Source organism: Rhea americana, unplaced genomic scaffold (assembly GCF_003343005.1).
Source record: "Rhea americana isolate MKP2758 unplaced genomic scaffold, rheAme1 scaffold_8, whole genome shotgun sequence".
NCBI lineage: Eukaryota > Metazoa > Chordata > Aves > Rheiformes > Rheidae > Rhea > Rhea americana.
Genome location: NW_028186978.1, coordinates 10,936,822 through 10,963,469, shown reverse-complemented (window position 1 = coordinate 10,963,469; position 26,648 = coordinate 10,936,822). Strand labels below are relative to the sequence as shown.

At 36.8% G+C, this 26,648-nt stretch overlaps 1 protein-coding gene across 2 annotated transcripts; it reads right to left on the bottom strand.

Moving 5' to 3' along the window:
- Window positions 1–768: 768 nt before the first annotated feature.
- Window positions 769–25,858, bottom strand: SEPSECS (Sep (O-phosphoserine) tRNA:Sec (selenocysteine) tRNA synthase). 2 transcript variants are annotated; one of them, XM_085322754.1, is made up of 11 exons: window positions 25,640–25,858; window positions 23,720–23,874; window positions 21,386–21,504; window positions 21,140–21,298; window positions 19,372–19,525; window positions 15,083–15,185; window positions 12,633–12,762; window positions 12,420–12,511; window positions 5,516–5,609; window positions 4,772–4,862; window positions 769–2,581 (listed from the first exon to the last, which is right to left on the bottom strand). In XM_085322754.1, the coding sequence occupies exons 1-11, from the start codon at window positions 25,751–25,753 to the stop codon at window positions 2,332–2,334; spliced, it is 1,461 nt and encodes a 486-aa protein (XP_085178880.1). In that variant the 5' UTR covers window positions 25,754–25,858; the 3' UTR covers window positions 769–2,331. The 2 variants fall into 2 exon arrangements, with proteins under 2 accessions (XP_085178880.1, XP_085178881.1); XM_085322755.1 differs by lacking the exon at window positions 25,640–25,858 and adding an exon at window positions 24,983–25,445.
- Window positions 25,859–26,648: the final 790 nt, after the last annotated feature.

The window sequence follows — 26,648 nt, the reverse complement described above, 5'->3', positions numbered from 1 at the left end:
TTTAAATTGCCCCGCCTCTGATCACTAAGATTTGTGAAGTGCTTTAATGACATACATAGACCCCAAAATACTTACTTTGAAGTGATTAATTAAAAAAATTAAAAGGTCTAAAAGGAGAATTCAGAACAGAACACTTGCCTTTTTTTTTTCTCTCCAAATACTTGTTTGGAGTGCACTGTTGAATTTTTCATCCTTCATTTGAATTTGGAAGCATTTTGAAGACAGGAAAATCACTACCTGAGAAAGYTTGTCAATCTACAGTTGAAGTGAGTGACTTTCATCAGACAATTTATTACAAGAACACTACAGATAGGGATTTCTTCCTCCCAGAAAAGCCAACTGCTGTTTTCTTTCTGTTCAGTTTCTGGATATTATTCATCAAACACTTACTCGAGCTGCTATCATGTACCTCCCTAAAACTATTGTTATGRGATTTTAAAATTTGCATTCCATAACTAGTCATCTGTATCAGTAACTTATGCTCATCCAGGCATGGATTGGCAACATCCAAAAACAGGAAGAMAGACATCATTGTGATTTTTCATTGGCTGCTCCAATATACAGAATATATAGCCAGTGAGATGCAGAGTTTTGGCTCCCAAACCTGTGGAGAGATTTACTGAGGGGTAGAACTAAAGTATAGCATGCTCTCAACAGTGAAAAAGCAAGAACTTATATTTACTTACAATCACATGRACTCAGTGCTCAAGATAGATTACATTTTTCCTAGGATATATTCGTATAGCAAATAAGTAGTCCACATAGCCATACCTTCACAAGCTTTAGTTTATTTAATGTGCAACAGAAATAATGTARAAGCCTCAATTTAAACTTAAGATACAATGGTCTTACTAGCATCTTCATGATGATTAGCATACTATTAACTTCCACATATTAACACCGTATTTTATATCAATTAATCAAACATGTTGGGGAGTTAATCCTCTCAAAAGTATCACTATTTTGACTAAGCAATTTACAGAGGGCTCTGATCCCACCAAACAAAGCAGTTAGAATATTTTGTGAGGTTATAACTGATTAACTGTGGTATCCCAAGTGTTAATACATTACAGACAAAGAAAAATGCCTTTGAACATTTAGGCTCGCTTTGGCCAGTAAATGACATCAAAACCACACACAATGTAGTAGCTGCATGTAAGAATAATTAGCTAAAAWTTTTTAAACCTACGGCAATGTCACTCCAGTGATATGGAACCTTTGGTCAAAGAACAGACTCTAAATCTAYTGTTAACTTAATGAATTCACATCAGTAACTGAACATAGCTATAGAGGCAACAGTGCCAGTGACAGGAGACAGCTGAGAAGTGGAAGTCAATACATTTTAAAATCAACAGGATAAAAAAATGCCAAGACACCCTCAAGTTTCACTAACTCTTGAGATTGCTGGATTCATCCCACAGACTTCCTTTTCAGTGAATCTCCTGCTCCCATTAAAGAGCAGAAGATTCAAAGAGGAAAAGAAATGCATAAAAAAGGGGGGAGGATGGTAGTGGGGGAAGACTATCCCTTCTAACTCCATACTCCACAGCCCCTTATTTTTATAACTGTACTCCCTTAAAATACTCCTTTGGGTTGTTGAATCCTGCAAATATTTCCAAGGGTTAAGAACTGACAGGATATGAGGCAGTCTAGGTTTTTCTTGTCCACTGAGAGTTGCTTTGTCCAAGTCAGTTCATAGCCAAAGATATGCCCAAAACCAGCAGTTCTAATTCTGAGACTGTGTGAGGCCCCCAAAAGATTGTTATTCCAACTCTCATTTCTTCAKGCAGTTTTGTCATTGCATTTAATAAGTGCAATCCCAAAACTTTTATATAAATTTTTGAGAAGAAATGACAAGTGGCAAGTATGCTGAGAAGAAACAGTTAATAGACATTTAGGAAACAGTGAAACATTTCTTGCTGGATATATACCTATACCTAAAAGGCCTGCAATCACTGCCACAGAAAATCTTGTTAGTCAAGAATACGGGAATAAGCATTCTGTGATTTKCCAAGCACCAGTCACAATAGGTCAAATTCACCCTCAGACCAAAAGACTAGCTCAACATCTTTATGAATGTAAGTTTTACTTTGGTAGATGTTAAGTATATTTAAGTGGTACAAAACCCTTGTGACTGGCCTTCTCCATCAGAGAGAACACCATCTRAAGTTTTCTTTAGAGTTGAATTTCACCTGAGTTTTGTTGTTTTTCCCCCTTTTTAGATAAAGAATAAGTTGTTTTCTGCACTGCAGATTCACAAGGCTAGCCCAATACAAACCTGACATACTTCAGAGAAAAGCTTGTCTCCCTGCATTGCAAAATCTGTATCTTCTAGTCTTCATGTTGCTCTGTGTCTGTATTAGAATTACTTATTTCATCCACACTTTTTTCCTTCTTTATTTCTTTCTTAGAAGTCTTCAAACATTTGTCAAGTCTTTTAAGGAATACGTCTACATCTTGTTTTTTAATCCCAATTGCTGATGCAGCATTGAGGTAAGCACAGGGATAGTCATTTGTATGTGACATAAAGCCTTTGAAAGTGTAGTTATTCACTGTTTGTACAGACCCACAGGGAACCACCCTGAAACACACAAACAAAACTGCAATTCAATTAAAGATGCCTTGGATATTTTTACATGATACCCTAYGATGAACACATTTACCTAAGTTCCTATACAGTGCAGTGTCTATTAGCTCTAAAGAATTACATGTAAGTAGGCTTAGATCAGGCATTCTCTACGTTAGTGCTCAGGTGTATCTATCAGCGACAGTAGCGGCAGATCCTGAATTAACTCTAGAATGTATGCATATGCACATTTTCCTTCCCCTCTTCAGTCAAATTTACAAGAACATCACTACTGGCATTTATGAACTCCCTAACGTGGAGGAAGAGACACATGCAACAAACTTGCATTCCAAAGCAAGCCCTAAATATCTGACCTGCTCTGTTTTGGGTCTGAGTTGGTTCACCCTTCCTCAGGTAACTTGAACTCCCTGAAATGACCTTATTGATGTCAGCCTTCGAGCAGACACCTGCTCGGCACAGCACACTGCAGCCCAGAATCCCTGGGCTCAGCTGATCCAGAGGGCTCAGGCTCCTGAGTAGCTGGGACTACAGGTGTGCGCCACTGCTTACCCATCCTTCTACCACACTTCCTAATTTCCCCAACTAAATCCCYAATCTATCACTCCTCCTACTCTCCTATTGCAGTCCACCTCCTCAAATCAGGATCCCAACTGCCTCCTATCCATCTCTCTGTACCACATCCTCCTTTTCCCCATCGTAGGATGCTAACCCCATATTCATTTCCTCCTTGCAGTGGATACTTGTCACCACTGCTTTTACCTTTTCCTCATACCAAGAACCTATTACATACTATTTCTCAGCATTTTCAGTACATACCCATTTCCTAATAAATCAAGATCTTAATCTATATCCTTACTTGTTAAAGGAAAAACTCACTTTGTGGCTACAGTCAAAGCCTACACAAGCACTTCCCACCAATGAGTTGATCAGAATTTTTAAACTCTACAAAGATATTCCCTGCAGTTCATCTAAGAAACTGCATTTGGGCAAAAATCACTAGGATTGGCAGATCTTCCCCGTATGGAAGTGCTCAAACCACAGGTTATATAAAAGCCTGCACAGAGGTGAAGTAGGGAATTGTTATTACTAACAGTGACATTCCTCATAGCTGTAACCTTTAAAACCCACTGATATCCCAGGTGAAACGCTATATATATATATATATATGTATATATATGTATATATACATACACATATACCTAATAAACATATACACATATGTACACACTATAGTTAAAGAAACACTTGCTTACATAAAAACAGAAAAGATCAAAACTTTTGAACTCATCAAAATTGTAAAGTTATAACTTTTCAAAAATGAAAACTTCTGAATCATTTCAGCCAAAGATGACTGAAATTGCAGGATAAGCCAARGTTAGGACAGACAAATTAAAAAAGAGGATCTAACTACAGTACATATAGATTTACTGTCATTCATCTGTGCAGGAAGTGGAATAATCCAAGCTAATGAAGCATATCTTCTTATGTTGAAACATTTAGCTGTGCTAGAGAAAATGACATTAACTCTATGGCAGAAGCTAGCATGGCAGCAATAATATTCAGATAAAGGAATTCTGCCAAAACAAATTTTAAATCATTCTCTTCTTCTAAAAGGTTTAAACCAAAATCATTAAAAATGATTTGGCTTGCATTCCCATGTACCAGTGTCACTAGGAATAAATTCAGCTCGGACTGGCTCAGGCGGTAGAATTTTTTTTTCTTTACTACAGTTAGTTCCAGAAAGCAGGATTTTCTTCCGTATGACAAAAATGATGCAGGGTATTAAAAGCTTATTCCCCTGATATCCAGCACAACCATATTTATGCTGCATAAACAAAACACAAATAAAAGATCCTCCTTAAGCAGCTTGCAACTTAATCATAAGATCAGACAGGAGCTGGAAACTGAAATCAAGGGGCTTTAGGGAATAATGACACTAAGTTATATGGGGATAGATTAGCTATTTAGTCTACCAAAGCTAAGAAAGAGGCCCTCATCACTGAATCAGGCAGGTAGACGTATTATTAGTAGGTAACAATGATGGAGGAGGGCATATCACTCTCTAACTCTTAATTGCTAGGTTGAAATACGTAATCAGATACAGGGCATGAAACACAAATAGTATACATTTTGTAAAACCCTAATACAAATGCCAACATTTTTCAAAGTTCAGAGCATTCTCACCTTGCTCCAGAAACTTGTCGTGTGAAAAGCATAGATCCCAGCTGGGTAACGGCAGCATCATTATTTTCACCTAGATTCTTCAGCGACATGGCTGAAGTAACAAAAGGTCAGATTAAAACTATTACAAAGTTACTCTTTTTCCAAAAGATAACCACAGAGAACAAGTGTCTAACAATAAAAATATGGCCAAGTATTTATGCTCAGATACAATGAAAAGACGAATACCAACATTAAATTTAGTTGTTTTTCCACAACCTATCATTGATCATTTCTTTGGTTGATTGTATGTAAGGCAGAYACATTGCACAGAGAACAAAATACTACTTTTTGGTGTTCAGCAGAATTTTTGGTTAGAACAAACATCTTGAATAGGAATTCCATGATTTATTTCACCGCATTAACAGATAACAGCTGAAGCAACTCTATTATATATATATATTTAATCTATTTATTTATAAATTATTGCTACAGGTTAACACCTGCCTGTCTTGATTACAATAAATTAGTATTTTGGACAGGAGTGATTTTGTATGAATATAAAGCACCTGGGCACAGCTCTATTAGTCTGCTTTTATAATAAGTTACTTTATTGGGTTCAATGGCTTCATCTTGGCCTAAGAATGATTTAATGGAGTGTAGTGAAAAATGTCTAATATATTAAAGAACTGTATGTGAAAATGCATTGAAAATGCATTACAAAGGCATAGTATATTATATTTTTTTAAGATAAAAAACAATGATTACCTAGGGAAATAGGATTATGTGGTGTGTCCAACAGTCTCTCATTGTGGATGTCTGCCAACTTCTTCAACTCATTTGAAAGATAAGAAAACATTTCCTGGAAAAAAGCAGTATTTTTGTTATTAACTTGTAATATGTTACTAATTGCATCAAACAGAGAAAATAGTATCAATTTGACAAAACTTAAGTTTCCATTCCATCCTACAGGTGCCCAACTGATCTGCTTTTATGTGTACCAAATAACTGGGCCAGACAGTTTCCTGAAATCCTTCTAGAAAGAAACAGCTCCATTTCCTGAACAACACTGCCCTTCCCCTCGAGCTGGTCAAAAGCTCTCTCTGGTCTAATGTGTGCTTGGAACGTTAGTCATTCTCCCTGTGACACTGACACTTAYGAAAGTAAAGACTTTAAGAGATTTCCAGATTTTCCCCCGTACTGGTAATCTGTCAAAAAAGTCAAGGCTCCTTCCCACCATGGCCTCGTAAGTCACAGAGAACGAACTGTTGCTATCACAGATGGCCATGTCACRGCAAATTGCTCCTTGCATTATTTTAATCTGGACCGGTATTAATAGAGAGAGAAGTAGTGCATCTTGCTACCAATTACATGGAGTCACAATTATCACCAGTTCATACACTTCTCTTTCTGTATGAGAAGGACAATGTAGTCTTAAGGAGAAGGGTACGAGCATTTGAACGCATCTTGTTTCACAGAGTACATTGTCCTGAATGCACAGCATCCTCCCTGTCCTCTCTACGACTAACCCCTCCTGCTCAAACCTACTAGACGATAGACTGCAGAAATTCAGATATCACTTTATTAGGTTGTTCCTTTGTTGTGGAAAGTGTTGAAAAATCGAGACTCTTAAATGTTGACAGTCACATTGCACATAATAAGCTGCTTCCCTTTCTTCATCCCTATTTTTTTTCCTTCCTCCTTTCCCAATAATAATCTAGAGTAAATTATCCTTTCTTAAACATCTTTCTTGTCACATATCAACTTAAAATACTTCTGGGCAGAGAATAAACACCATTCTTCTTAACATGTCCTTTGGCTTCTCTTCTGTCCTTTTAAATGCTTAGTCTCTCATAAATACTAGTAAAAGATCAAGATGTTGGCTAGTCTTTTAAAAACACCAGATTTTCCTCTCATTTTAGCCATAAAGACTGTGCTTCTCATCCACTTCAATGTGACTGCCTGTTCCAGTATCCTGATCAATTTCTGGACATGACAAATGATTTTTCACTCTTTAGAGTTGCCTCCTCTCTTTGCAGACCAGTATCCAGCTCTGACTTGTACATTACATGTACAAATTACGCTTTGTGATCAAAATTATGTTTTTGTACWGCACCCCTGCCTCCCCCACAAAGGTCATCTGAAATTGAATGAGTTTTGTGGTGGCTGCTGAGGAATGTTACAGCTGCTTTTCTTTAGCTACTGCAGTGAACCTAGTCTCATTTCACGAGAGATAAAATGCACACAACTCCTGACCTTCCCTTCCCTTCCTAAGGTCTGGATTCAGCCAGAGAGAAAAGGTATCATGTTACTGGCATAAATTAATTAGGGCAATAGATTGTCAACAACAGCGTAAAACTTTAGTAATACTCAGAACAAAAACAAAAAATTATGGGAGACATCCAGACATGGGAGTCGAATTATCAGGACTATAAATTTGTGATAAATTCTTGATATTTTTCAGAGGTGTTTTGAAATCAAATCAAGTACTTTTGTGGTTTCAATTCAGCAGAGTTTATTTACAGTACACTCGCAGAAGTTGAGAAACATTTACTCAAATGTTCAGACAYTTTTCCCTTCCTTCTGCTTCAACACAGAATATAAACACATTACTCATTGGTAATTTGCTTTGCCACAATGAGCATCACTAATGTGTTTAGTCATTACATCAGTACTTTTCGGAATCCAATTTGTTAATTAATTTGTGCTCCCTCTGCTGGCTATTTACATCTACAATTGAAGCAAAAATACTACAGAACTACCCATTAACTGTGTCTACTATGGATATGTTTATTGTTGAAACYAGCCCTGAGAAAAACCTATATTCAAACAGTAAGAAATTCCCAAGTAATTTGTGTCACATCTTGGGAATTCTCTGTTGACTCTCTCACAGTAATCCATCAGTGAAAGGACCACAAGTTGGTATAAGCGATTTGTTACCCACTGTATAGATTTATAAAATTAAATTAAAATTAAATACCTAAGTTACTATGCCAGCCTTCACGTACATAGGGATTTGGCAGAACAAGGAAGAATGGAGAGATGGCAAAGAAAATCCAAGGACGCATTTTCATTAATTTGACTCAAGCTACCTGAACACAARCTCAAGCTATAGTATTTTGCATTTTCCATTGGAAAGTCTCTAGATATTTTATGAATAGTTTCAGCAGTTAAGCAGTTTGTTATACAATAGATGAACAGTCTTTCAAAAAAAAAAAAAAAAAACTGATAAAAGGCAGTATTTTTGTGAGGTCAAATCTATAACCAACCTCTATTATAAAATATTTCTGTTTTGTTGAAAATTTATAAGCACCCTAAGCAATTATATTGAACGAGCTCTTATATATTTTATTTTCTGTAGTAGGCACCCTAGTTTTCTCAAATGGAGCTAATTATTATGCTAAATTTGTATTGAACAACCCATGCACTATATGTCAGTTATGTTTTATTTTTTAATTCACTCCTTCCCCTTAGAAACTTTTCACAAAACTTCACCAGGCTAGCAGAATTAATTCTAAACTACRTGAAAATGGCTTGCACTTTTCCACATGGCTGGAACCATCCTAGCTGGTTCAAGCTGTCCTGCTTGCTTGCACTCTGGGACAGTTTGTAACATGCCTCCCTTGCCCTGTTCCCTGTTTCACTAATATCTGAAAAAAATCAAAGTTGTCCAGAGAGCAGCCATATGCTTATGATGCTGAAAAGGACACTGCAGAAGAATAATTTTACAACCTCTTTGCACTAGATACAGACTGCCAACTCTCATATGCTGTATATGAGACTGATTTGGTCCTGTCTTAGGTGCTTTGCAGTAGCAGCTGTTTATAATGCAACTGCCAGGGCCTCTTCTGCTTTCTCTAGCAGACTGACCAGCTGCATCCGATCTGTGATCAGATCAGACCACCTGGCACACTGCTTCACGCACACAAAAGGRGGCTGCACTGCTGAGCACAGAGGCCTGCTAGCTCATGCCCCAGAGAGCCCCATTCGAAGGCCTGCCTTCTTGAAAGGCAGCCAAATATGTGACAGTAGCACAGTATGCGCGCGCATTTGTGTAATACCCACACATACCATGTAACCTGATATATAAATTCTCTTGTCTTGCGGGATAAAGAATTTTGTTCTGAATATGCAGTACACTAKAAAGTTTTAAAAATATAAAAGTAATCACAGAACATTTGGTTTTGTATCAAGTAAAACTGAACTAACAAATTCTTAAAAAAAAAAAAACTTACCAACCTTCTATGAAGAAACACTAGTCACAATCATCATTTTATATATTTTTAAGAGTTCTTCTAAAAGAACTTTTTAACAACACTGATTAGCACACACTTTCAAGATCTTGAGATCTGACTTCTTGCAGGCTATACCTCTAAGACATGCCCTATGGAAGTATACTGCTTTGAAGCTACCATTCAAACCTGGCRCTTGTTTAACTCAGGGCACTATTAAAGCTAATAACTACATTAAGTTAAATTACATACTGCCTGCACCCAGACAATAAATTGAATATGGTTTCACACATGTCACTCAAGAGGTTTCACAAACTACAATGTAGCAAACTGATCATACAAAAAGAAGGAGAATCAAATATCTTTCATCTTGAAAGAATATTTGAATTTTGACWTTTTTAATATCCAGCATTAAGTGTCTTATTCTTAAATTTGATCACAAGTAGAGCAACACTATAATCTCATGATGAACTGTACAATTAATTCCTATCAGAATAGTCTACACTTTCCTACATCAATGGTAAAAGACAAACAAACAAAAAACCACAAAACCCACACAATTTCCTCCCACTTGATCTAGTTCAAAATAAAGATCGATATGCCATAAAGATGTAACAATAACCCCAGCTGATTACTCTTAGAAGCACTGTATATAGAGAGATACAGATTTAAAAAGCTCTGTTGCATCCCAAGTAGCACAACTGTAGTAAGATAATCAGAATACCTTCATCATCAGACGGTTAAGGAAAGATTATTGAGCAAGTCTGTAACTGCTGAGAACAGAATTAAGGCATTACCTCTTTGACAACTTCAGTATACTAACTAGTTAAATAGTTCAGCTGCCTACATATTGGAAAACAGCTAACAGGTACTGATACGGAATTTGGGTTCCTTGCTCTCCATCAATTCTGAGACGATAATTAATTGAAGTCTACTGTCCATGATATCAAATAGTGTTGCCACTGTATTTGTTACATGTGGCCTAGCCCAGACAACAAAATACATACCTGAAAATACAGATGTCAGTTTAAGACCTGGTAACACATAATTTGAAACATAATATACTGAGGAAATTAAATGAGTCATTACAAAAATCTAACTTTTACATATTAAGAATTCCCTGAAAGAAGAGCTATTAACAGATTTGACTACAGATCCGTTATCTTTATCTGCATTACAAAAGGACCTGGACCCCCAAACGAGATCAGAAGCCCACTGTTCTAAATACTACATATGCATATAAAAAGGCCATACCGACAATCTAGAACAACTGAGAAAAAAGCTACTGCTTGTAGTCTTTCTCATTCCTTGTCTAGAGACATTGGGCTAAAAAATGATTGTTGAGAATATTCCTTATTAACTTTCACATATGGACACCTTTAGTCAGATGCTTGGACAGCATGTGTGCATTACTCTCCTGCTCTTCCATCCTCAGAGTCACTGCACCATTTCATTCCTCCATATAAGAACACACAGTCTCAAACTCTTGGACAACTACAGATTCTATGAATATCAGCCTACTGGAAAATCCCTCAGATATTCCTTCTCCTCCCCACTTTAAACAGTTCATCCATGTAAAAGAAAATTGAACATATTATTTTCTTGGTTGCAAGAGATTAATCTCTTCTCAGTAATATTCTGGGCTATCTGGCTTGAGTTCAAATAACCTGAAATAACACTGATGTAAATAAGAATAAGGTGAAAGGAGAAAAGAAAAAAAAAAAGGCTGTTTTTTTTATAGCTGACTTAYTGTGTAAGTAGGTGTAGCCGCACCAACATAGAAAGGAGTACTCAATGTCAAGCTATAAATAGCTCCTGCTGAGAGCATAATAGCTCTGCCTCTGCTTTCACAGAGCACAGGCAATAAACTATCACTATTACATTTTAACAGTTTGGAAGCAAAAACATTTAAGCAAAAAAAGTTTCTATTTCTGCAGCAAATCCAATAAAAGAAACATGTTTATGCCATATATAAAGCTGTGTTTATGGAGCACATTCACACTTGAAATATAAAGATATGAAGGTGTGAAAATGCAATGTTTTATTCATGCTAGAATCCTACTTCCAAGAAAATTATGTAATTTTAAATACAAAGCTATTCATTAAGACATTATCTTTACTAACAAATTATTATTCATGACTCGGCAATATTTATACTGTCCATTACATATTTGCATCCAGTGCAATTCTAACAATCAAAATCAGCTTTGCTGAAGATTCAATAAATTCATTTGAGATTCTTTGGAGATAAAAGAAAAAAGAAAGACATTCTGTTTTCAATGAAGATATAAACCATGCATGGTAGCAAACACAACTGTCCAGAATACACTAAGGTTAGAAAATTTATTCCAATAGCAGCAAAACTGATGACTACACTCAGTGTTTCACAAGCCATGTCTTCACATGTTGATTGCATGGAACACCTTTCCTAAGCTTCTGTAAAGCAACTAAGCTGCTTTTCTACATTCTAGCTACTCCCATAGAATCATAATACCAGTACAAATTTCTGGATGCCGGTAAAAGCAACTAGAAACATGTTGTAGCAGGCAGCACTATTGCTTTGCCAGATAATCAGAGGCATCAGCAAGTTGTCAGCAGGAAACAACTGGAATGTATTTCTTACGTAAAATAATGGAACAGATCATGCATGATTTAAAGCTATTAATGGCACTTAACCCACAGCTTCTCCTTACAGAGCTTCTCTCTACAAAAAGAACACTTTATGTTAAAATAAACAGCTAGCAAGCAGGCCTCTTAATATAAGGAAAATATCAGAATTAATGGCAACTCAAGAYGCACAGATTCCAGCCGTAAGCCAGCTTGAATGTTTGTGCACTGTAGTTACAGCCAACATAGCAGAAATTCTGGGAGAAGCAGGGAAGAACACTACTTCTGTATCCAAATCAGTGCCTTAAAAAACAGTATCCTTCTCTCTTTGGAGCCATGTACATTACTTATAACTTAACCAGAAGCTGTGATTCTCCAGAGAAAGTGGTACGTGAACATATAATTAAACACTGTCATAGTACCAAGGCACAACAGGGCTAAATGCAGTAGCACAGAGATCCTGGACGTTCAGTGTGCTGGACATTCACTTACTACAGTCCAGTGTCATGCTTTAGCTTTGCAAGTTGTGTGACCTCAGCACTTAGTTTCTATTTCTTAGATTAAGCCTCTCTGGACAAAATTCTTTTGTCTTTAAGGCATACAGAAAAAAACAATAAATACAAGCACTTTACAAGATAGTATAGGACTTTAGTTTAATTTTCTGATTTGGAATACATTTCTCCAGTAAGTGACTAGAACACTAGCTTTCCAGACTAAGAGCTGTGAACGCAGAAGAAATTCAACAACTTTCTAGAGAGAAACTGGATTTACAACACAAAACAAGTTCACAATAGGAAGACTGTTAACTGATGACTTCAGTAAAGTGCTGTTACCTTTCTCTCTTTCAGTAACTGCTTGTAGCCGCTAGTACCTAGAGACAGAAGTGTAATGAGGACATCTAAAGAAGGAGATGCAGATGCTCTTCCTGAAAAAAAAGAGTAGACAGACTAAACTCACAAAAAAATAACTGCATGAAAGAAAACTAATAATCAAGTTCTTTACAGCTATTTAGCATGTATGGATAAAAATCAGTCTGAACTATTTACCTGGGTACATTTTGCTGATCTCCTGAATGAAGGACTCACTGAAGCCAGCAATGATAGCACCACCTACTGGAACCATAAAATTTTTGTCCAAGCTCTGAACAAAAGCATCTATTCTGCCCACTCGAGCGCCCTTTACCAAAACAAACAAACAAAATCCACAACATATATTAGAAAAAAGCATTTGATAGCATCATAATTACAYAGCAATTTAATTGAAATAAATTTAATTCCTAAAACACTCTCAAACATTGTATTGGGATGAAAAACTAAAAATTGTAGCATTACTTTCTCTTAGCACTGCTGGTTAAGATCATTACTACTGTTCATTGTCTAACTACACAATGCCCCACGCATTCCTCTCTTGCTGTGATTTAAAATAATGATTTTATTCTTGCAAGTCTATAATTAATTTTTTAAAATGTGTATCGAAAATAATGGGAATTATATAGTTAAACTCTATAATCCAAAATGTTTCATAGACGCYTGCAGTAAAAGAGCTACAGTTTAATGCTTCATCAGAAAAGGAAAAGATTTATCTTGGTATATGTATATAATTTGCATTAAAACAAGTAGGTTATGACAGTACTTCTTCATATCAGRCTGCTTGCAATATTAAAAATTCAGATAATTTCCTGACAGTGGAGTTTCCCATTTCCCAGAAAACAAAATGTCATTATATCTAGTTCATCAGATATTCTCAGAGGAACAAATGCAAATTCTGCAGTACAGTTTCTATTTGAGTAATATGTGGCTATGAACTGAGCAATTAAGTATGTAGCATAACAGAACCTGAAAAGTATATTCAAGTACATCCCTACTACATATTAAAACCAAGAAACAGAAATAGAGCTAATACCTATGGCAAAAACAGTGAAAAAAAGGAGATGCAGCTAAAATATAGTTATTATTTCTAAGTTTAAATAGTTTATTGAATGGGAGAGATGAGGAAACATTTAAGAGTTTGTTGGCTTTTTGGTGGGAAGATTAATGCCAGCCACTAACATCCGATTTAGCTAAGAAGTGAACAACAGAGGAAGAGCGTGGCAAATGAAAAGGTCTCAAAAGCTCCTTCCTATTATACTCTTGCAAATTCTGCTCATGCTGTGCTTATTGTGTCCATATTCCTGACTATTCATTAATAACTATTTCCTCACAGACTGTGTATTTCCTGCTGGAGGAAATATCTTTTAATAGATGAATGTGAAACAAATTAGCTCAAATGTATAAATATACATTAGCTCAAATGTATAAATTCCCATAACCAAAAATCAAAAAAATAAAACAAGTCATCTGTCAAAGAAGTCAAGGGAATAAAAAAAATCCCCAAACACAGAAACCAACACACTAACAACTCTATTTGTAGCTTTGTACTCCGGAAAAATTATCATTAAATATATTATATATGATAAAACTCAGCAACTCCACAGCCCCTTCATGCTAGAATTTCATAAACTTGTGCTAGATAAATACAGCAAGCGTGTACTAAATACATGACAAATACAGTATATACAATTTTATATTTTACATAACATTTATGGTTTTGTCAAATTCCTACAATCTCTTACAATTGTATATAAACTGTAACATCACATTTCTGTGTTAATTTTATTCTAATTAAAAATACAGTATGTTGTTAAATGGGTACAGACTAACTTGATATATAATTACCGGCATGTTTTAAATTCATAATAGTTCAAAATCTCCTGGATCCTATTAAAAATATTCCCTCCTCTCTTTTTTTTTTTTTTTTTTTGATTTTAATTTTTTGATTTTTTTTTTTTTTTTTTTTTTTTTTTTTTTTTTTTTTTTTTTTTTTCCTGATGTTGACAACAGAAAGAAAAGACATTACTGAAGAAGCAGCACACACAGACTGCAATGAGCAAAAATGCAAGAATGGCAAAAGTTTCATGGCTGATCTTACATGTTAACCAACCTCCTTTTCAAACTAAAAGAGCAACAGAAATAAAACTTTTTTGAAAAAAACACTGAAAGTAATCTAGTATCCTCAGCTATTCTCTGTGGCAACAACAGCTGTACCAGTGACAACATCTATATAGTATTGTTATAAAATCTTATTCCTCAAATAAAAATCTGTAACTCACATTCTGATGAAGACTAAATTCTCATTCAATTATTATGCCTTATTTTCATTGTGTTAATACATTTATGAATCACTTAGAAAGCTTACAAAAGATATCTTTCCAYTATGAAAGATGTTTTAAAGGAAATAAAAGCTAAAAGAAATTCTGTTTCAGCCCATAAAGATTACATTTATTTTTATTAATTGTCTTCTGAAGTTCTACCTCCTTCTGCTCCATGTTCTCAAATATCAGTCTTGCATGGAATTAGTCTCAAAGCTGTGAAACAGCTGATAAAATATACTAGTGTTGTCTATAATCAGAGATTTACTCATACTATTTTAATTTTATTGTTTGAAATACGTCTCCTACCTGCTGAATAAGATGCATACATTTTGAAGACTGAACTCCATATGCATTGTTGACAATATGAGGAATGTCATAATTAGCACAAATCACAGCCAGCTCCTCCAGTCTATGAACAATAGAATTATCATTTAGAGAAATATTTAAAACCATAAGTAATGTTACAAATCAGAGCATTAAAGACTTTACAAGAAGATCAGAATCAGAAAAGAAACTTCTTTGATTAGTACATTAAGGCAGCAGTGGTACCTTAAGCTATAAAGTTTAATAAGAAAATTCTACTGCCTCTTACATATACTAAAAATGGTTGACAAGTGCTGAAAGTTTTCATGCCTCACTAAACATTTTGTCTAGAATATAACAAATAGATTCCAAATAATTTTGCTTTGAATATAAACTTTTTTTCCATACTACTCTAAGGATTATTAACAGTTTCAGGTATTTCCATTTTTTTCCTTCTCTGGGTTGAAACAACATAACCTGATAACAGAAAAGATATTCTTCAAAGGAATAGGGAGCCCCAAAATATCTGAATGTGGTTATCAGCAAATTAGAACTTTGTTCAATTGTTTGCTCAAAAATAAAAATAACTTTTTACCTATCTTTAGAAATCCCTGAAATCATAGAATCATARAATCAGTAAGGTYGGAAGGGACCTCTGGAGATCATCTAGTCCAACCTCCCTGCTCAAGCAGGGTCACCTAGAGCATGGTAGACAGGKTTGCMYCCASRTGGGCCTCGAAGATCTCCAGAGAAGGAGACTCCACCACCTCTTTGGGCAACCTGGTCCAGTGCTCCGTCACTCTCACAGTGAGGAAATTCCCCCTCACGGTCAGGCAGAACTTCCTGTGCTTCAATTTCTGCCCATTGCCTCTTGTCCTGTCACACGGGACAACTGAAAAGAGTTTGTCCCCGTCCCCTTGACACCCTCCCTTCAGGTACTTGCACACATTGATAAGTACACGTTGATACAAATTGAAATCACAATGAGCTCACTTTAGATTGATTTCTCAGCAAATCAGGATTTATGTGGGTGCAGAGGACATTTTGGAGTAAGGGTTTTCATCATTTTAAGCATACATGGATACTTCCTCCTCCTCCTTTATTTTAAAGCATTCTAGTCATTCCCTGTTTTTTGAATCCCTTGATTTCTACCAAACTTTTGAATATCTTCTTTAAAAAGTCAATTTGAAAAAAGTATGATAATAAATTAAGATATAATAAAATAATGACAATAGTTTTTAAAAGGCTAGGAAGTTTGCATCTTCAATACATTTTTACTCTCTTTTCATATAGTCTATCACTGTAGCTTATTTACATTCTTACAAACTGTGACAGAGCGTGAAAATGTTTCTAAGAGAGGACATTCCTTTGCATTCTATTTCTACCGCATTACACAGCATTGCTTGCTTAATGCAAGATTCAACTGCAAAACCTCAGATTAAATTTTCTGAGCTACAACCCTTTGGAAAACAATGTCATTATAGTATTAACCCTAAAGAAGCGAGAAGTATTTTATAACTAGGAAACATCAGTAGTATAAGGTACATACTGATCTTACAAAGTTGAGACATTCAGCAGGAGCTGTATAACCAGTATTTTTTTCTTATTCATCAACATCCTGAATCCTGAACTATGTAACATATTAACAGAATATTTCAAGAAACGTGATAGTACATAGGGCAAAGGTTTTGCCTTCTGATCTGCTGATCCTACCCAGATTTATTCCTCACCTTCCACAGAGACTCCAAGGAGAACAGTTCACCCCTAACAGGCTTTTGATGTGTAGGTGAGGAGGATTTTGCGTAAACTGGAAGCATAGATGGTGTACTACTATATAAATTCCTCTTTCTCAYCTCTTGAGACTCAAAGGAGCAATAAGGTAGCTTCTATCAAGTCCTGAGAACACAAAGGACTCTTGACTTTCTCCTTAAAACTATTCTATTGAATAATTACATTCATGTTACAATACAGGACCGTACTGGTAAAAGTTGAATATAGGATTATGCAAGAGAAGCAAACAATTAAGCATACCACTTGTCTGCTTCCATGGCTTAAATTTAAACATTAAAAGAGTAGCTGTCATTCCAGAAAAATAAAGTATTAATGTAAGTTCGGCCACTGCTCAAGTTCCTAAAAGTCACAGAGGACTTACAGAAGTATTTTCCAACTCGTACTTATTTTCCTCTCCTGCTTGTAAAAGTTCATGAACAAAGAAAACTTTCCTTTTTTTCTAAAAAAATAAAGGAAAGCAACAACATACAGAGTTCTATTAAGTACACAAATCAAACAAAACTGAAAAAAAAGACTTTTTTTTCCTTTAGGAAAAAATCTGTTAAATATAATAGCTTAGGGATAACTCACAGCAACAGCCAGTAAAAGACTGTTAGAGAAGTAGTGTCTCTCTAATGAAGGAGATTTGCACAGTAGTGTCTTAGTCCTATMAAGATAGGTAATATTTTAAAGGACAGCTATCGTTACACAAGCATAAACCTCCTTCTCTGGAACAACCCTACAGACCCTAAAATTAAAAAACATACRAACAAACAAAAAAATCATAGCTACCCAAAGCCTTAAAAACGTAGAGATATTTAAAACAGTCATAGAAAATGGTACTTTCCAGAAATGCTGTATAGGATTTACCTTCCTATAGGAAGATGAATATTATGGCTTTCAATAGTTGATGGTATCCTTTAAATAAGTGCATTCAAATGCTCCTGTATCTGTTTTACCATAACGCAGTGCCACTACCTAATATTTCAGTTCTTAGTTGCAGAGGACAAAAAAAAACTCATATGTCAAAAAGAGGCAGATAACAAAAAGATTCATTTATCCAAGCTAACAAATAGACCATTCAAATTTGATACCTTTGATTTAAGTTAGCTAAGAAATTTGCAACTCAATTTCAAACAGTGTTCACTGTATTTTGACAGAATTTTTTTGTGTGTTTGTTTTTACTTTCTCTCTGGCAACACGGTTAACCCATGTCAACTACTGTTATTTTCTGTTGTTTTTTTTTTGAAGTAAAAAAACAGAAGGAAATATATTTTTACTCAATATATTTCAAATTCAGTAGTTTTTTTCTATACTTGTAAATCTTCAATTACATTTTCCAGATACCAAAATAATTAATAACAAAAAATATATTGAATATACTGTAGAGGAACTTTAAATATAAGTCTTTTAAATTTTGTGATGAATTCAAAAAACAGTGATGCTCATTTTGGAAAACTGACTCAACATAAACAAGTGCTTCAGCCACCCCTACTTCAACATATCATTTTCAGTTTAAGAGGTTTTTCAAATAAGCTACATAGCAATAATGTCTCAAATACTCTATTTCCCACTAATGACTGTATTGCTCATCTCTGTTTCAGCTAGTGCTTGAAAGACATCTTGGCAGCAACTGCAGAAGTTATGTACATGGACACATAATGTTAGAAAAGAACGCAATGTATTTTAAGCTTCTTTTAATGGTGATTTAACAGCTGGAAATTATAAGAAGCAACATCGTGCAATCAGGCAGCAAATGTTCAAACCAGGATAAGTTACACCAGGGCAAATTGTCTGTTWTACTTGTATAGCACATCTGCACATCTCAGTTTATTTATATCAGTATATCTTAATTAGCACTAAGAACATCACTGTAATACAGGAAAAGAGTAACTCTAAAAAAAGACTTTTGTTGGCTGTAGCATTTTGAACTGTTTTAATGCATAGCCTTGCATTAAAAAGAACACGGAAAACTGATCAGCAGGCTAAAGGAGAAAAGGCAACCGTAATATTAATTTGTAGCATTAACTGTTTAACTACATTTTCTGGATTACATTTTTGTGAAAACTTACCTGTACCACCTCTGCAAAATTACAAGAGTAACATTCCTTCTCTGGAGATATCCAAGGCCCTCCTGGATGCAACCCTGGCTAACACRCTCTAGGTGATCCTGCTGAGTGGGGAGGCTGGACTGGATGATCTCCAGAGGTCCCTTCCAACCTTACTGATTCTATGATTCTATGATTTCATCCTAGAAGTCCATTACTAATCTCTCAGTCATACAGCAGAAGAAAGACCTTCTGTATTACTCTCACTTTCACCTTCTGTAATATTCTGTTTTCTAATACACTTTTCTACAAGCAGAACATCATTTCAACCTACCATTTCCCTTAAACTAAGGGATAAATGTCTCTTTGCTATATTAATTGTTGACAGTAATTATGCAATTTTAGGGAGATGGACCTAAAACATGCAGGTTTTTTACAAGAGTAAGAACTAATCTACTTACAAAGACTACTTACCTATCAGGTACCCTTGGAGCAAAGCAAGAGGTTGTAGAATGAACACACAGAACATTTTCAGCGCCAAGAGCTTTGATTTTAGCCTCCACTGCTTTGATGTCTGTCCGTAGCTCATCTCCTTCCAATACATTTTCTATCACCACAGGTTCAAAACCTAACCAACACAGACAAGATCCAGAAGTATACCATGCAGTAATCTCGAATCTCAGACTAACTGTGGGTTTTTTGGTTCCAATACAAATTTGAAAAAACTATCAATTTCATAATTAGCAGATTCTCTTAAAAAAAGAAAAAAAGCATGTAATAATGTCTAGCAATGATCATGACGAATTGGCTTTCATCATAAGCCTCTGCCTTATTCATTTAATGAATTTTCAAATTATTTATTTTAAAATAAAGATTCCCATGTTTGACCCCATTTTGAAATTTTTCATATATATATGTGTGTGCGTGTGTGTGTAAAAAACATAATTACATATATAAATAAAAACCCTTAGATTTTAAACATTTCCAGAAGACTATATATAACAGTTGAATTTCATAGGGTTACTTTTCAAGGACATATATGAGCAAACTTTGGGGAGAAAAGGGGGTTTTATGCCCTTTTGCTAAGCGCTGGTGAAGGTGCATCTGGAATCTGGCTCCACTTTTGTAGAGGGAGATCTCCTCACATTGTGTCTCCTCACATTGGAGAGGGTCCATCAGAGGGCCACCAAGATACTGGGGTACTGTCACAGTGAACATAGCCACAACTGAAAACCAGAAGCYGGGACTTGTTCCATCTGAATAGACTAAAGGGAAGATCTAGTAGAGCATCCAGCCATATGAAGAGGAATAACAAAGACGACATCTCCTTGGTAGGATATAATAAGATGCCACAGTCAAAATTTGGCTTTTTAGATTCAGAATGGACAGTAAGAAAACCATTTTCACTACAAGGATAGTGCATCAACGGAACAAGCTAGCCACAGAGGTTATGGAATCTCCATCCTCAAAGATTTTCAAGATTCAGCTTGACAAAGCCACAGCTGACCTGTTCTAGTGTTGGTGACAGGCCCACTTTAAGTGAGAGCTTGGACAAGAGACTTCCTGAGATCCCTTCCAACCAATACTTCTGCAATTCTATGAGTTTTTAAACTTACCTAATTTATCAGTCAGTAATGGCAGATCTTTCTAATGAAAGTAATTTGGCAAGTAATTTTCTAATATTTAGCCCTAAGGCTTTACGTATAAAATATTAAGAAACAGGAAAAGCCCTGCAATTGTGTGTGTCTTCCTTGAGTTTTTACTGACACTCAGCATACCAAATAAACTCCATTACTTAAGCTATTGCTCTGAAACAGGGTAAGAATTAAAACAATTTTCTTTACGTGGTAGGAAGTCATGGGATACCTCTGCATAAGACCACTCATTTACAGAACTTCTGTACTGTGTTTTGTTAGTCTCTTGTTAACATTTTTACATATCCCATATTCCCTGTTCTGAACTGCTGCAGAGAAAAATTTTCTTGTAAAAGCTTGTCCATTCCTGCTTTTTGTCCAATGATTCAGAATTTTACTACTGATTTCTGAAAGAGCAGAGTGGAGCCAGTCATGGAAGCTGTTCATATTTCTAGTTTCTTAGAAAAATAAAAATCATAAAACTATATATTCCCTTCCCTAAACAGGTGTGGCTTAGGAGCATCATCAGGCCAGTTGAACTGATTTTTATTTTCTCAAAAATTTGAGAAAAGGAGAACATGCTTCATAACCAGTCAGCTCCTCCTTACCCGCAGTTATCATAGATTTAAAGCAAGATTTCTGGTCTATACGTGGCCAAATAATGTATTTTGCCTTTGGTCTCTTGTGCCGCAGTGTTAAAAAACACAGAGTTAGACTCATTCCAGTTGCCATAGGAACAACAAAGCAATTGGTCACTGTCCGGACACCTGCATATAAAAAACAAGTCAGAAATTAACATAAAGAGAACACGATATGCCCTTGCAGAAGAGAAATACTTTTAGCTTTACACCTACCAGCCAGCTTTATAATATCCAGAACTACTGAATTAGTAAGTTTGTTCAAAAGGCTAGACCCTGCAGCTTTAGGCTGGACAGCAGAAATATCACCCGACCTTCCAATTCCATGGATCAACCTAAACAGAAAAAATTGAAAACATTCAAAATTTTTCATGTCCCAAAGCAATATTTCTCCTTGATGAATAAAATTTATTTTGATAAACAATTCTGGAAAACAGTGTATCCAACATAACATCAAAATTTGCCATGAGTTCCACTATAATAAATTACATATATTAGTATGAAACTGTTTTTTTTTTTTTTTTTTGAAGAGTAGATTAATAATGTTCCGATAAGCAAATAAAAACCATGAGAAGGCACACAGTTCCAACACCTCTAGTGTCTGTACACTTGTCCTTAGGAAGAGTTTGAGGCATTAGCTCTTCTTGATGTACATTTAATTAGCATTATAAATGATGCCACAGCTGTGCACCTAACTCCCAAGAAAACCAAGTCCATTGCCTAAAATGCAGTGTATACATATGGTGTTGGAGATACTCCTCTGACACATGCTTCACCTTCATAGGGTTGTGAAATGGTCACATATACTGTGACAAAATGTCCTAAAAAACATTTAGGTTGCTGTAACACTTTGCTCATCTTTTTTACATCTTCACACTATCTACCTTGTTCCACTATTCAAAATTATGTATTGTGCAATAACACTTCTTTCTGCATTCTACATTTATAAACTACATTTACAAATGCTGGATATTATTTAGTGCCTTTCAGGATGGAAGGATTGTAACACTCCTTACAAAATATAAGCTTACAGAAATAACTTTACTCATTGCTGAAATGCAGCAGCTGCTCAAGTAAGCTAGTAACAACACACATCTATTTATGGCTTTAATATCATTTTTGTTTAGGGAACAGAATGAAATGCAGTCTGATGAACTGATGGAATTCAAAACTTCTAGAAGCACAGTTTTACAGTTTAAATGCTTTTCTCACATTTTAAGCTAATTACAATAAATTGATAATTAATTGAAACTTGCACCTAGTTCTCAATCCTCACTTTCCTAGTTCCTGGTATGTTCTTAGTGGCCTTCTCAGAATGCTACTTTTTCTCTTCTGTATATACGTACTCCTCCCTAATACTGGTCCTTGGCATTTATAAAGCTAGAAGTAAAGAATACTTGAGAACTATCTCCTGGTATTTTTAAACTCCCAAATTTATCTGTAGAAGTTGCTGCACAAGTAAGTGGAGTGGCAGAAAGCGCCTTAGAAAGCCCCTCCTTGCTACTGCTGACACTTGTATGTGAAGATGAGATGCCAGGTGAGTCATCCTAGAGCAACAATAGCTAACTGATAGCCCAGGCTCCCTCTGCCAAGAAATTTGACAMGTCTTCTCTAGTGCTGTCACAACGCAATACGTACTCAGATACCCTCCCTAGAGCGACCCATATCTCCCTTACCACCACATGTATCTCAGTCAGACTATAGAGCAGTACAGAAAATGAAAAAGTCAAACTCATGTATTAGTGGTTTTCTGCATTAATTTTTCATGGTACAGTGAGGCTTTTGAAAGCTGTTTAGCCTAAAGTAATTCAGCTTCCATATGATAAAGCTTACTAAAATTCTTATCTCTGGTATACTTTGGTGCAAATATTTCAAGGAGAAACATTTGAGGAAATTTTACTTTGTTTCATTCGTGTTCAATGAAACATCAGCAAAGATGCTCAGCACAGATCACTACTGCCAAAATCCTCACAAATCCTGATAAACAAATYAATCCAGAGCCTCTAGAATTATATCATCCAAAATACCCACCAAGTATTAATAGAGCTTGAAGCTATTAAAAACTTCTTGTCTTTATAGATCTGCATACTTCAAATAAAATCAATTTCAATACGTGTTTATATGGACATCAACTAATCATCATCACAAAAATACTAAAGAATGTAACAATCAAAATACAAAGAGCTGTTCACTAGAATTTTCAGTATGTTACAATTATAATACTCCAGTAGTTTTGAATAATATACAGATGCTGAGCTCTATATGGTTAAAAAAAGGCAAGCAATGTCCTTGYAGGCAATCATCTCAATATCTTATGTATCTACCAGCTGAGCATACAGGAGATAATCTTGAGAAAAGATTTTCATTACATTCCAGACTTTCCAATGAGTTATAAATGAAAATTCAATACAGAAAGTTGTATCACTTCAATATAGCATTACATGGTTTCTCAAATACTACCAAAGTTTCAGCTAACAAAATGTAGTAAAATAAGCACTTTGAAAATATTAATAATAAAATAGAGTAATTCAAACTGCCTATAATTTGTACCTGTAATGCCTTCGGGCAACCAGCCCTGATGCTACTCTTCCTTCCCTCTCACCCACACCACAGTTGCCAAGGAAGTTGTTGCTATCCATTATGGCAAGTTCATGAAGAAACAGTTCAATGGTACTTTCATCCCATCCATCTTCAGGACACTTTCCCTTAATAAAAATAGTAGTAATGTAAAGCTAATTCCTAAACTTGGATAATTAATAATTAATACATCTTTATACAACCTGCTTTGTTAATATAACCCTTCTTTTCTGTGCTGAATAGTATTTCTACAGTATTTTGATGCTATTTTCTGTTTTTTTATCATCTAATGTTATGATGCTGTATTCAGAGAAGAGTTAAACAATAAGCTTTCCATATATTCTATGCCATTACATTAGCATATCCTATTAAAATAGTCAGAATATTTTCCACTTTCCAATACTCTTTAACATACACACAACTCCCCCCAGCACATACTAGTTAATTACTTCCTAGAAGAGTGTATACACAAACATCTAACACTATATGTCTGTAACTGAGAACGTTGGAGAAAATGGAGATAATTGGGATACTGGAGAACCAAACTTGTTAGTTATGAACAGAACTGAAAGACAGTTTCACTTATAACATATATTCTTACCTATATTTTCCCTTCTAGTTATTGCCTAAAGCCTAAGYGTTATACCAAAATTGGTTTCTGTTACCTGCTGTGCAAGCAACCAACAGACACACATGATCGAGATACTTACTTCATTTCTGCACAGAGATGGGTGCTACGTGGTAGATCCATAATGCTAGCACACCTTCTCCTTTTCTTGTCCTTTATTTATATACACACTTTTCAAGGAGTATTTTATACAAATTTTCCCACTGGTTACAATTTTATCCTATCACATATTTGCGCCATGCTTGCGCTTTAACATTCCTGTTACTTAGTGTAAGAAGCGGAGAAGGTGGGTAACATCATTATCTCATTAATCAGTTAGGGGGGTGTAATTTAATATGTTAATAAGACTTAATGAACTTATAGGTTACTTTAGTTATTCTGCTGTCATTGTCTTGTTGACTCCTCACATTCTTTAAAAYGTTGTGGTTTCCTCGAAGTTATTTGGCTGGAACCAGTTGTCCTTCACATTACTGTTTTACGATATCCTCTATCCCTTGTCCTTGAGTTTTGTCAGCTATTTGCAGGGTTTCCACAGCATCATTCCAACGTAAGGAAATCACCTACAGAGACTAAGCTATCAAAGACTACAACCAAATGCACATTCTTACCCTCATCTTTCCGTACTGTGTTCAAAACTGCACTCGCCTTTGCAAACTGCAGAAGTAATCTTCAGAAGAGAGGAACTCTAAACCCATAAAGCATTCCTACAGCATCTCAATTTTTTTTTTTAATCTCACAATAGGAGTAGAAATAATTCAAACAGTAGATGAGGTGACTAAGGAAGGCATTTAAGAACAGAAACATTAAGAATTCACTGATAACGACTTTGGTAGGTTTGAGCCAAAAAGAAAACGCCATTGTTTTGCCACTTTGCAAGTAGCACTTATCTTCTGCCTCTTGTAACAACAGTGTATTAGCAACACATTGTCTTGAAAAATTCCTTCAACTGTTTGCTGAGCCTCCTCGGCACAGCCTGTGCAGTACAACCTAGGGAAACTTATTTTCCCCCAGCTGCAGCTTTTCGTTTCAAGGCTCTGCAGGGCCTCTGCCRTTACGGCGGGGCAAGCCAGCCCTCCGAGCTCCCCCCGGCAGCGCGCCGGCCGAGCCCCGCACTCGCCCCGCGGGCCCTGCCAACCGSCACGGAAGATGGAGGAGAGCCCAGGAAACGCAACGAAGGAGCTGCCGGGGCCGGACGGGCAGGGCCCCGCAGGGCAGCGGCTGCCGCGCAGCAGGCGGCCCTCGAGCAGGGGCCGAGCCGCGGTTACCTGCTCCAGCAGCGCCCGCAGGCGCAGCTCGTGCGCGCGGCGGCCCTGCGCCCCCTGGCGCACGTAGGCCGCCGCCACCAGCCGCTCGCTGCGGCCCAAGTTCTCGGCGTTCATGGCGGCCGCTCAGCTTGGCTCGGCTCCTGGCGGCTGCCGCCGCTCTGCGCAGGCGCAGCTCAGCGCGCCGGGTGGTCSCGGGACCCCCTCCCGAGCGGCTCAGTTCCCGCCGGAGGAGCTGGCGGAGCAGCGCATGCGCCGCCGGGCAGCGCCGCCGCCGGCCCCGCCCCGCCGCGCGGAGCCCCTCGCGGCGCGCTGAGCCGTGGGGTGCTGCGGCCGGCCGCCCCCGCCCCGCCCCGGGTACGGTGGCCGGCACTGGCCCGCGCCCTGCGAAGTGTCTCCATTTTCCTCTCTTTGGGCACATCTCTGTGTGCTTGGGGGCGAAACCCTCGGGGAGGGAGGCGGTGGGGTGGGGGAGCCCAAGAAACTAATTTGTTGGCTATGCAGAACCTGTGCGTTTTTTTTCTTTTTTTTTTCCTCCAGATAAGAGCCTTTTTGCCCTGTGCAACTTTCAGCAAGCAAAACTAGTTCTATTTGTGGGACTGTCCRTAGTAAATAAAAGCAAATTGCACATTTGGTGAAGCTGTGGCCCAGTGTACGTTACAGGGGTATAGACCTTGCAGGCCTTGGCAGTGCAAAAAATCCATTGCAGGTAGGGACATGCTAGGAGGAGGGATTGTGTTTGCTTTCCTTAATATATTAGCTGGGAAAGTATATAGTTACGCCAACAGAAAACCTCTTACAGGCTTTGCACCTGTGCTAGAAATTGCTGGTGAAGCCTCTGCCGAGGAAGCTCTCCTAGAGCACATGGGCCCTTTGTGCCCTGCTGGCTGCCCCCACTCTGTCCTTTGTATTCAGGCACTCTTAGGCTATGGTAGGTTGCTGTTTGCCTCCCTAAAATGACCCTAACTGGAGTGCAAGAACTGAACAGGTGAATTTCCCCACTTTTTTTTTT